Source organism: Biomphalaria glabrata, chromosome 3 (assembly GCF_947242115.1).
Source record: "Biomphalaria glabrata chromosome 3, xgBioGlab47.1, whole genome shotgun sequence".
Lineage (NCBI taxonomy): Eukaryota > Metazoa > Mollusca > Gastropoda > Planorbidae > Biomphalaria > Biomphalaria glabrata.
This window is the reverse complement of record NC_074713.1, coordinates 29,796,543-29,809,622: the sequence shown is the minus strand read 5'-3', so window position 1 is coordinate 29,809,622 and position 13,080 is coordinate 29,796,543. Positions and strand designations below refer to the sequence as shown.

At 34.8% G+C, this 13,080-nt stretch overlaps 1 protein-coding gene across 8 annotated transcripts in view; it reads left to right on the top strand.

The window, feature by feature from the left end:
• Nucleotides 1-13,080, top strand: part of LOC106065192 (centrosomal protein of 170 kDa-like) — a 142,131-nt gene that overhangs the window by 104,642 nt on the left and 24,409 nt on the right. For all 8 annotated transcript variants that reach the window (XM_056024423.1, XM_056024424.1, XM_056024419.1 and 5 more), the window contains 5 exons: nucleotides 5,154-5,255; nucleotides 5,354-5,625; nucleotides 6,316-6,543; nucleotides 7,823-8,027; nucleotides 9,800-10,569. In XM_056024423.1, the coding sequence (XP_055880398.1) occupies nucleotides 5,154-5,255; nucleotides 5,354-5,625; nucleotides 6,316-6,543; nucleotides 7,823-8,027; nucleotides 9,800-10,569 (1,577 nt within the window). The remainder of the gene's footprint in view (nucleotides 1-5,153; nucleotides 5,256-5,353; nucleotides 5,626-6,315; nucleotides 6,544-7,822; nucleotides 8,028-9,799; nucleotides 10,570-13,080) is intronic.

Genomic DNA, 13,080 nt, shown 5'->3' with positions numbered 1-13,080 from the left:
ACTGAGGGTTCTGTGGTTTGTTAGTCTTTGGAAGAGCTGGAACTGAGGGTTCTATTGTTTGTTAGTCTTTGTAAGAGTTGGACCTGAGGGTTCTGTGGTATGTTAGTCTTTGGAAGAGCTGAAACTGAGGGTTCTGTGGTTTGTTAGTCTTTTGAAGAGCTGGAACTGAGGGTTCTGTGGTTTGTTAGTCTTTGGAAGAGCTGTAACTGACGGTTCTGTGGTTTGTTAAGTCTTTGGAAGAGCTGTAACTGAGGGTTCTGTGGTTTGTTAAGTCTTTGGAAGAGCTGAAACTGAGGGTTCTGTGGTTTGTTAGTCTTTGGAAGAGCTGGAACTGAGGGTTCTGTGGTTTGTTAGTCTTTGGAAGAGCTGGAACTGAGGGTTCTATTGTTTGTTAGTCTTTGGAAGAGTTGGACCTGAGGGTTCTGTGGTATGTTAGTCTTTGGAAGAGCTGGAACTGAGGGTTCTGTGGTTCGTTAGTCTTTAGAAGAGCTGAAGTGAGGGTTCTGTGGTTTGTTAGTCTTTGGAAGAGCTGTAACTGACGGTTCTGTGGTTTGTTAAGTCTTTGGAAGAGCTGAAACTGAGGGTTTGTGGTTTGTTAAGTCTTTGGAAGAGCTGGAACTGAGGGTTCTGTGGTTTGTTAGTCTTTGAAAGAGCTGGAACTGAGAGTTCTGTGGTTAGTTTTTGGAAGAGCTGGAACTGTGCTTCTGTGGTTTGTTAGTCTTTGAAAGAGCTGGAACATGAGGGTTCTGTGATTTGTTAGTCTTTGAACGAGCTGGAACTGAGGATTCTGTGCATTGTTAGTCTTTGAACGAGCTGGAACTGAGGATTCTGTGATTTGTTAGTCTTTGGAAGAGCTGGGACTGTGGGTTCTGTGGTTTGTTAGTCTTTGGAAGAGCTGGAACTCGAGGGTTCTGTGGTTTGTTAAGTCTTTGGAAGAGCTGGAACTGAGGGTTCTGTGGTTTGTTAGTCTTTGGAAGAACTGGAACTCGAGGGTTCTGTGGTTTGTTAGTCTTTGGAAGAGCTGAATCATTTAAAGAAAGTTACATTGACCTAAGACAAATTTCTGTTCTACTGTTTCCATCACAAGAGTTTTGCCTTTCTGTTTACTTGTGGTTGATGTCAATTCTCCGTTATGACATCGCTCTGGTGTTTAGTATTGACTGAACTGACAACAAGAATTTCCCTCTCTGAATGTCTAACAGTTGTAGCATAATCACAGTAGTAACATACATGGCGATAATGACAGTAGTAACATACATGGCGATAATGACAGTAGTAACATACATGGCGATAATGACAGTAGTAACATACATGGCAATAATGACAGTAGTAACATACATGGCAATAATGACAGTAGTAACATACATGGCGATAATGACAGTAGTAACATACATGGTGATAATGACAGTAGTAACATACATGGCAATAATGACAGTAGTAACATACATGGCAATAATGACAGTAGTAACATACATGGCAATAATGACAGTAGTAACATACATGGCGATAATGACAGTAGTAACATACATGGCAATAATGACAGTAGTAACATACATGGCAATACTCTCAGTAGTATTATATATGGCATGGAACCATTGAAATTAGTAACTTTAGGCATAGAAACAAGAACAGAAAAAATGGGGCTTTTGTTATATAAATAAATCAATAAGTATATATTTTGTTATTTAATTATTTCTCTAATGGGGATGTTGAAAGAAAAGAAAGACCAGGTGAAACCACTTTAATTCACCGTGCATCAAACATTTTCAATCTATCGTAGACATCTTTTTTTGAAATCAGTACCATTATTGATTTTGTCTTACATTGATACTTCTTGCTGCCCACGTCTGGTGCCAGCAGCCTCTCTTCATCGCCCTACTTGATAGCACTGAGGCCTCCTGTCTCCTTATCAAATGGTCCATCCACTTCCTGTTGTCCACACAGCCCCTGCTTGGTTCTCTTCCAGCTTCAGTCCGCCATTGCTTCTTATCAGAGATATGCTTGCATAATGTTATTGTTTACTGTTGCATTTTGCGTATCACGTGATAACTAAAAGAAGTTGTCTATCTGTAGTAACAGATGACAGTCGACATGTATACATGTGACAGGTAACGTTATTTTTCTATGAAAACATAAGTAACAGAATTATAAGTTCTAAAAATGATAATGATTTTTTTTCTTCAGAATAGTGCTTTGCTTTGAATACAAAATAATAATAAAGTTTGATATCATGCAGTGACGTCATTTGCAGAAGCAGACGTAATGGGCGTGCCAGTCTAGCACATTTATCGATTGTAGCGCTAATATCGACTTGTTTACAAAATCACTTCTCTGGATTAGGAATCCTGTGTTTTTGTTTTCGTATCCTAAGGGCGGATAGTTCCTTTTGCCTTACAAGTCCCACGAAAATATAACTTTGGCCTAGTATGTAGATGTACATCTAGATCTAGGTCTACTCAAGTCTACTATGTCATGAATGGTAAGTAGATCGAGTGTTAACTCGACTGTGTCCTGTCTTTGCGACATCGGGTTTCCTCCCCTTTCTTTCGTCAGGCCAGGTAATTAGCTCATTTTGAAATGTCTCATCAGTTTAAGGGACGGACTACTTCATTGTAAACACACAGATTGCAACTATTTTTTTTTCTCATGCAAATGTGTTTATTGTACAAAAGGGGGAGAAGTGTTCAGCTATTCATCTTTATTGTCGCCTGATGTGCTGGAAAAAAATAGTGAGTCAAGTTCTTTTAGACGTCAGAAGCTTTGAAATAATGACAAAGTGTGTCTACCTGCAGGAAATAAGCCTTCGTTAAGAAAGTGAAATTACTTTCAGCGTTGTTGAAAAGTCAGTGCATATTATTAGACCTGATTCTCACTCACATTATACACACTGGGGAAGTGGATCACTTGATCATTTGTTTATTCAATCTATTGGTTTGTAAGTCATAACTTCTGCCATATTCTCATAAGTAGATCTATTTTGAAACAGCTATTTCAGGACAGTCTGAGTTTGGTAGTGTTTGTGTTAAATATTTTATAGCTCTACAATAATATTGACTAACACCAGACAATTCTTCTTGGTTATATATATAAAGAATAGTTACTGTATTGTGTTCATCTTGGTTCTTTGAAATTAAGTTTATTGGTCTTCAAAAAAGTCTTGTGGCATGAGTCTACTGACATTTTAGTTTACTTTGACTTCTTTAGTGACTGTTTCTGTTGATGTTTTTTCTTACATGATACTGAAAGTCACCCTGTTTCATTTTTATATTGTGTTTCACTATAGCTTTCTATAGGGGAACATTGAGAATTAATCCTTACAATCAAACTCAACAGGTATTGTTACTAGGTTTCTCTGAACCTCAATTTAAAACTTTCGAGAAGGACATTATTTGTAAGGATTGTGTTTCTCTTTGATCTAACTTTGACATTTCATTGTTTTTAGATAATGTTTACTTATTTTAAAACAGGGAAACCTTCACTAATGATACTACAATCTTCTCTCTTTTATTTCGTTCCAAATTTAGCATGTCTATCAAATTTATGAGTTTAAAATTTATTTTTTTTTAAATCTCATCTTACACATCTTCACAAGCATTTTATGGGATATAATCATTGCCATGCAAGTATCCTAATTTATTGAATATCATTGTTACTAATTGCTTTTGCCTTGATTTAAAACAATTACATGATGTGACACCTATTACTATTCCCATAGATATGTGCAGTTTGGATAAATAGAAAGGAAACCTTTGCTGCATATTTTGTTCTCTTATATAAAATACATAGAGGCCCAATTATTGTTCTTTTACTTGTCTTGTTAATAGTAGGATGGGGAAAGAGTAGTTGTTGTGAATAGAAATGGATAGAGACTGTGTGTGTGTGTGTGTACTTGTGTAGGTGCTGGTTTTTTTTACCCCCCCCCCTTCCTCCCCTAACCAAACTTTTAACTTATATAATACTTATAATATTGGTTTTCAAAGAATAAAAACTTCTATCAGACTGTAGAATTAAGGATGATAGAAAAATTATTTTTTTTAAGATTAGTATCATCATCTATCTGTTTAGTTTACAGTGGTTCAGTCACTATGATGAATAGTGCATGCCTTATATTATTTTGTTTCATTAAAAAGTGATTATTTCATTGAACAATCACAACCTATTGGCATTTCTCCAAACATCTTGGTAGAAACATAGGCAGGATTCTGGGATAACAATTCATCCTTGAGTGGGTGTAAACTATCCTGGGTTATTGTGTGTGTGTGCACACCAGTTATGCTAATGTATGTAAACTGCTTCTAGTTTTCTGTTGCACCTGACATTAGCTTTGAATGTAAGGTCACTTAGTGCAAAGGTAAATCTAAATCTAGATTACTGAATTTAATGGGTTTCAATTTTAAAGCTTCTTTGAACCTAATACAACTCTTTTGAATAGATGAACTAACACAGGGCTTAGTCTTATACATAGTCATTATCAACAGTTTAGAATAGAAGAATAAATTATTATTTTTTTAAATAGTAGGCTAAGATAAGATTATTTTATTGTTTTATTTTATTTCAATAGTAAGTGTTACACTATAGTCTTTTCACTATAACCTAGAGTCTTGTCTTCTCTTCTTCATAGTTCCTAAAGTTTTATTCATACATTTATTTTATCATTTATTACCCTTTAGATTTACTTTGATACACATCATTGATAGTCCAATGGACATTTTCAAGCTTGATGAAAGAAATTCCATTCCCTCTTTTGAAAGGGTTCAATGACTGCATGAACTTATCAAGCATAGTTAAACCAGATACAATGTGTTAAGAACTCAACGTCATGAAAATGTTTCAAACATACAAAGTTTCCTCTGTTTGACCATGTGGGCACTTACATACAATGAAAATGTGTAATTAGCATATTGACCAACTATTTTGTATTGCCTTATACACTGACCAGCTTTTTTTTTGTTTGCACACTCCACTAACTAGTAGTATGGTGGCACACACTGACCAGCTTCAGATTGATTCACACATGGATTCACACATTGACAGGCTATCTTGTTGACTTGTGAAATTGTTGCTAATTTTTTTTTAAAATCATTATTTGAACATGTGTTAGATTTAGGTAGAAATAAAATTTTAATGATAAACTTTTTTTTTTGTATATTAAGAGTTGGCTACAGTGAAGAAAGGAACACCACTCTATGGTCAGCCAGATTGGTGGGGGGATGCTAATGATCCTGATTCATCTTCAAGTGCTACAAAAATTAATGGTGAGCTGATAATGTTCTTTTGTGTTGAGGGCATGTGAATACAAATATTTCCTTTGATCCTCTTTCTAATCAAATATGTTCAATGTATTTGTAAACAGGAGAAAAAACTGAGTCTAGAAGCACAAGGCCAGCAAGCTTGCATCTAGTGGAAGAGAACGGGGCTGCTGCATCTAGCACCAAGACAAGGTCAGCTACAGTGACTGCGATGGACAGTGAACGGGTCAAATATGCAGAACCTACATACATGGAGATCCCTATTAAAGATGAGGATCATCCCAATTGTCCTAAGGAATTACAGACACCATCTAAAAGTGTCAGCTCATCTTTGTCTAGGGATAGCTTGTCCAATTCTCCAGAGATAAAACCACCAGTTAGTTCTTTTCTTTAGTGAAACTTTATCTTTTTTTTTTTATTTTGCTAAAGAGAGAAATGTCAGAAAGACTTTAAATGTCTATAAGTCAAAGCTTAACCCTTGTGTAATATTGTAATGTTGACCTACTTGTTGTATCAAAAGTTTCCCTTTCATCTATGGGTCAGATGATGTTAAGGTCATCTGTTTCTATGGCCAACAGTCAACAAGCAGGCTACATGTGTCTTGCACAACAACCGCCTTTAATTTCACCTACTAAAGTCAGGTACCCATTAGAGTTGGGTGGATTCAGGGGCACCCAAGAAATCCAAAATCCCAGTCTTCACTTAGATTCAAACCCAGGACCCCAGGTTTGGAAGCCAACCGCTTAACCAATCAGCCCTCGCAGTGTAGATGAACATTTTTGGAAACCAGTATTGTAATGTTTATTATAGTTTATTATTTAATTATTTATTTTTATTATAGTTATTGCAGTAACCCATTACACTTAAGTCTGGACTTTTGGATTTTGTTATTCATTATCTCATCCGACCCTCAAATTTTCCACTTTTCTGTATATATAGAGTTCTCAGAAGATAGGAGGTCCACTGAAAGGGATGGAGATAAAAGTATATATATATATATACTAACAATATAGGTCTTCCATTTCCTCCTAGTCCCATGATTTATATTAATGTTGAACTTCTTTAGGTGTCTAGTAATAAAGCTATCAAGAGCCACAGTCCAAGTGCTGACTTAAACTCCTCCATGTCTTTCACTATTGATTTTGATGATCCAGAGCACCCCCCAAAGAAAACAATGAACATTTGCAGCAGTCTAAGTGAATTTGTTCCATCAAAAATCCGTAAGAACTTTCGTGAAAGGAAAGCTCAGTCATCAAAAGCCAGTTCTAAAGAATCAACACCTAGCAAAAACTCTGTGAGTGCATCATAATTTGTGTTCTGTTTGTCCACAGCATGAACATTTTTTTTTTAAATTAGTGAGATGAATAAATAATTTAGTTAAATTTTGGATTGTGAAAACAATTATGATTTTTTTAACTCTTTCGCTCATAACTGATGATACCAACGTTGACTTGACCCCATTAAATTAAATTTTTGGTTTTATAAACTTTAATTTGTGTCTTATAAAAAGAGTATGTACTCTTCTATAATTATATACCTTATATAACATTTCCTGATTACATACAAAAAAAGTTATTGAAGTTTAATTATAACAGGGTAGGGAAACACAAATGAGCATAATTAATAATTCCATTGGAACATGGAAAATAATTACAGAGAGAAAGAGTTAAAACCATTGTATACTTTTCTGCTATTAAATATAATGATAATAATAATCTTTATTATCCTTGAGAAATTTGTCTTACTATTGTATATTACACATATCAAAACATTAAAGTAAAAAAGTAAAGTTCCCCTTTTAGACCTTGTAGTCTATAGGACAGATGATGTAAAGGTCATGTGTTTCAGTGGCCTATGGTTAACGACGGTGTCGTGGCCAGCACAATGACCAACCGCCTTTAGCCAAACGCTTTACCGCTCAGCCACTGCGCCTCCATATCAAAACATTACAAAATTCAAAACCCTAGCTGACTGATTTACAGATTCATTATAGTAGAAAAGGTATTTTCTTTTTTTTTTTTAAGAACTAGTACTCTTTAGTGCTAGTATAATGCATATATTAGGTTTTATTTATATCAGCGGTGTTCTTCAAATGTTATTGATGTCAATTGTCTATCAGAACTTTATTTACCACATTTAACACTATATGTTCATGAATTTACTTATTACCATTAAACCTTTTTTTTCTTAAATAAAGCCTATATAAAAAATGTATTAGTTTTTGTTGATTCTGTTCTAAAATCTATTTTGAGAAATCATTTTTCTTGATTTTAAAACATGTTTTTAGTAGCTATTCATCAATTTCAAAGCTCTTGTTGTTTTTTTTAAACTCATAACTGTGTGTTGTGGTTTTAAAGTATCTGTCAACATGTAATCCCTACATAATCTATACAAACCATAATGGCATGATGGCTGGCAGGAATATAACAATGTAGATATTTGTTTTTACATAATCTACTGATACAAAAATAATTAATAATTTTATGAATATTTTGTGACATTAGTTAAAAAAAAGTATGTTTTAATGTAATGTGTTATATGCATTACTAATTAGCAGATGATTTTTTCTTCAGGAGGAGCGAGAATTATCTCCCTTACACTATCAAAAACTTGATGAAATTCAGAGTCAAGTGTTTGAGAAAAAGGGAAAGTCATCCAGATTGTCTAGTACTCATGCGACTATCGGCACTTCCCTCAGATCTCCTAACTTGGAAGACATTGACAGATTGTCAGAGTTCTCAGAAGATAGGAGGTCCAATGAAAGGGATGGAGATAAAAGTAATTCCCTTTTTAATTTACTAGCTGGCACTCATGTTTCATTAAAAGTGTATACCAATTGTATCCTTAAATGAAAAAAAGTTTTTAAACTGGTGAAGCCCATGGGATTTTTTTCTTTGTTTATTCTTTTTTTATGTTTGTTAATTCTTTTAAGAACACCTTTTTTTTATGTCTCCCAATGTAAGGGCCCACACTTTAGGGGACCTCACAACCAAACACACTTTAAGTTTGCCAATTTTGCCTAAATGAAAAAAAATCTTTTGCTTTGTCTTCTCCTATGAGACTCTTACTTTATACAATCTAACACACCACCCACCCACCCCCTCCTCGGACGCTAAAGAACAGATACTCATAGTTTTTGCATAAAAATTACCATCTCCTAGACTAATTTTCAGCCAAATTTTTAGAGCCCAAACTGTATGTCCGTAGATCAAGACATTAATAACTTATTTTCTTTTTTCCATTTCAAAATATTGATGAAGCATTTCATATTTGTTAATTTTTTTAAAATTAAAGCTTTCTCAGGTACAAGTAAGCTATTAAAAAGTTATTTTTATGTACAGACATTCTAATTAAGGACCCCCTAAGTTAACTTTATGCACTCATTTGCTCGGGCATCTTGTTTGTAAAATGTTTTACATGTTTCGGGTGTTCTTCAGTTGAAGATAATTAACTTCCTAGTCCAAACTTCCCACAGTACAACGGGGGATGGGAGCGAGCAGGGTTTGAACCCAGGACCATCAATAAGTCTGAATGACAATGCAGTGCGCAAACCGCATAACCAGGCAGCCATCCTATATCTATGCAGATCTTTTTATTAATGATAAGAAATTAGAACTGGAAACTTATTTACTACTAATTTTGTTTACAATGTACTTATCCATTGTCGCCAAGAGTGTCCCATGCCATATTCTGTCGAAGGCTTTCTTGAAATCAATAGACATGAAAAAGATTCTGTTGATGTTTTAGTTATTTTCTCACTGAGTATCCTAAGGTTTAAGATTTGTTCTTCTTATATCATTTTTTATGCTATTGGTTTTAGCCTGTTTAACATAATTTTCAACAGGACTTTGCTGGGATGGTTTATGAGACTGGTGGTGTGGTAGTTTTGACAAATCTTTTAAATTGCCATTCTTTTGAAAGGTCCAGGGCTTAGACCATTGTCCTGACTGCCAAATTTTGTTGCAAATCTCAAAAAGTGTGATCATGGGTTCTCTTCCAGTCTGTAGAAGTTCACCAAGAATGTTGGCTACTCCGGCTGATGTTTGAGGACATTTTTTGAGGACTTTCAAGGTTGATGCTACTTCTGAGCAAATAAAAGGACATTCATCGATGTTGGATACTTTTAGTAACTCTGGATCTGAGATTTCAAAGTTGTACAACTCTGCACAGCATTCCATCCATTTTCTTATCACATCTTCTTCCTCTGTTAAACATCTATTAGATTGTTTTTGTCTTGTATGGTGGTAGTTCTTCCTTTTGTTTGAGTTTGTGAGTTCCTTTACCTGTTGGTATTCTAGTTTACTGTCTTTTCTGTTTATTCCCTCCTCAATTTCTTGACAATTTTAATCTATTTCGCTTCTTTCATTTCCTTTTAAAATGTATGTTGACACTTTTGCATTCATGGGCATGAATCTCATACCTGTACAATATAAAGAAAAATCTAATTCTATTATCTAGTGACAGATAAAACTTTTTAACATATTTCTAGCATGTTTTTTTAAATTTAAAAATGATTGTTTCAATAAAGTTTATTGTTTTGGATTTTACAGCAAAGAAAACAGTCAGCAGCAAAAGTCCTCAGATTTTAAAAATGGGGAAAACAGCCAAATCTTCTTTCTTGACAGCTGGCATGACCACTGCTGCTTCTTCTAGCCTCTACTCCAGTCCTGCATCGTACCTGTTTGACAAAATGTTTGAGACTGGAAGCAGCACCTCTGCTAGTAGTGACAAGGAAATGTCCCCTGAGCAGACTCTATACAAGGAGGCTGCTGGGCATGACAGATCATCAAAAGGATCAATGCCTCACCCAGAGAGAGAACTTGTACGTCCAGTAGTGGATTCCATTACCACAGGTAAAACAACTGTCACCACTACCACAAAACTAAGCAGCTGCAAAGAAGCTACAATTAAGAAGAAGCATCCTGTAATGTCAGCCAGTGACAATGACCTGCTGATCACTGAAGATGCAGTGGACAGCGGTGATAGAATAAGCAAAGATGACAAAGAAGATAAAGTGAGTGAAGCAGGAACATATACCATAGAAGCTGACGTAAAGGATGGTGAAGAGGAGGAAGAAGAGGCCAGGAAGCGAATTGACAAAGTGTTTGGTGTGGATGTTGATGATTTTACTTCAGATAAACCCACCGTCAACCCACTCCGCCTGGCCAGCCCTGGTGGATATGACAATGTTTATGAGGATTACGATAATGCAGGGGAGAAGACTCCTTTGGATGAAAATGGTTCTGCCCCCATTGAAGATGATCTTACTTTAGAATATGATGATGATGATGATGATGATGAAAATAATGAAGACTTAGAGGTGAGTTTTATTAAATTCTATTATCAGATTTACAAAGACTTTTCTTTACAAAGTAGATTTTAAGACAAATTCTTCTAAATTATCATTATCACCAAGTATAAAAGCAGTGTTCCAATTAATTTTTTTTTTACTTGTGCCTTTAAAAAACAAGGTTACAAAGACAGTTTGTGTGGAAACACAAACTCAAAATCGGCCCCCGAAGTGGTCCACCCAGGCAGGCTTCAATATTTTCAGAAAGAACATCTGAATGAAATTATATCAAAGACAAATGAGATATAAGAATGGAGAAAGAAGGTTGACAGATCTTGTGTAGTGCCCAAACGGTCCAGCAGATCAAAAGATAGGTGCAAGTGAATGCAAAGTTAGATGTGAACCTGGCCTAACTAGTTCCCCTTTCAGACCTTGTGGTCTATAGGGCAGATGATGTAAAGTTCATCAGTTTTTGTGGCCTACGGTTAATGAGGATGTCATGTAGCCTGCACAACAACCAACCGCCTTTACTTTTCCCCAACTAATGTGGGGTACCCATTAGAGCTGGGTGGACTCAGAGGCGCCCAAAGATTCCGAAGTTGAAAATCCCAGTCTTCAACAGGATTCGAACCCGGGGCCCCTGGTTCTGAAGCCAAGTGCTTTACCGCTCAGCTACCGTGCCTCCCCTGGCCTAACTGAAGTCTTATAATTGCTGTAATTGTTTTGAAAAGGCACATTCTCTTATTCGAATCCTCAAAAAAAAAAACAAAAAAAAACATTTCCGCAAAATAAAAATTTCAAGAAAATTTCAGTTTACAAGATTACTATCCGTTTTAAATTAGGTCCAACTAATAATGCATACTAAATAGCTTTTTCTCTTTAAAAAAACTGCTTGCATAAGTGATTTAAAAAATTAGATTTTTCGCTTTCAGAAAAAAAAAAAGGTAGCCATTGCATCAGAACTTTGAATGGTCTAAAATATTGTGATGTTGGATTTTCAATAACTTTTCTAGTTTACGAGATCTAAACCAGACAGACAGACATTTCACACAAAACTAATAGCGTCTTTTCCCCTTTCGGGGGCGCTAAAAATGTTCATAAAAATGTTAGAAATTCTTTATCCTAGATGTCATTTACAAAATGTAAATACTCATTAATGAAGATATGTTGTACATCTAGATTTTATCATTTTTTTATGCAAAATTATTCAGATCTTTACACAACTATATATGTTGTAAGCATTTTAAAAAATACATCAGAAAGAATAATGCTAAATCTTCCAAAACTACAAAAATATGCTATAAACATTTTTCAAAAACAACCCCAACAATTTCATGATCCCCAAGTACCAAAAAAAAAACACATATTTTTCTATTTTGCTGTACAGTTAGTTAATTTTGTTATAAGTTCATTTTGTTATGAAAAGTTCCATGCAAAGAAATATGTATGTAGTTGTAAGTATTTGCAATTAGCCATATTAGTACAAGTGCACAATTGTTCAGTTTGGGGTTACATAAATATTTGGTTTGAGATAAATGTTTGGTTTGTTTTGTGTAATGTCTGCTGTAAAATAAGGGATATAGGTAGATGTCAGGCCTGATGTCTAGGAGATTTTCAGCTTGAAGTTGTACATGTTGTCTTCTGTCCATGTTGTTGTTGTTTTCGTTGTTGAACTAGATCTAAAGATGTGCTAACTCTTCTGTCTCTAACCATCCATCTGATCCCATCTAGCTATCTAAAGTAGTCAAATATTTCAAGTAGTTATACCTTTTTCACATTTTTTTTCACCATTTGGACAATGCCCTATATAATAAAAATACCTTTTGTCTGTACCTACTATTGATTTAGTTGTATGCCTTTTAGTCCGCCGCCCAACATCGCCTTTCTAAAAATAGCTCATAGAGACCACTTGCTGCCGGTTTTGTTTACATTAGTTACCACATTTTCATTCAGGATGAATGCCCTTTGCACGACACAGTCGTGTCACTTTTTGGATTCAGTTTTTACTACTGGGAGAACTAGTTAAATATGTTCGTTTTCAAAGCAAGTGAAAAGTCTTAATATTTTCTGTTTGAATCACTAAAGGTTGGTAGTTATTTTGACTTAGACAAGAAAGAAGCACTATAGTATTGTAACTAACGTGTTTAAAACACGGTTAATAACACATTCTTTTTATAATAAAAAGTCAAATAGCTCAGAAGCTTTATTTCTGAATAATGTCATCTATATGTAGATATCAGATAACCATTAACTTTAAAAACCAAATAAATGAAATAAATTTGACTATGTGCTTAGTTTCATACATTACATAATTTAGTGGACTGACTTTTCTTTTACTGACATTCTATATACCATTTGAAGTCATGCTAGTTAAGGGGATTATCTGTCTCATTGTTCTTGTTAGTAATGTCCCTTTGAATGTAAAAAGATAAGCTAATTTTTTTTTTTTTTTATATTAGTTATTGCCGACCGTGTAGTCGGAATGACATGGTTGTTTTTTTTTAGTACATCTTGATCTATACGGTAACAGGATTTTGTTGT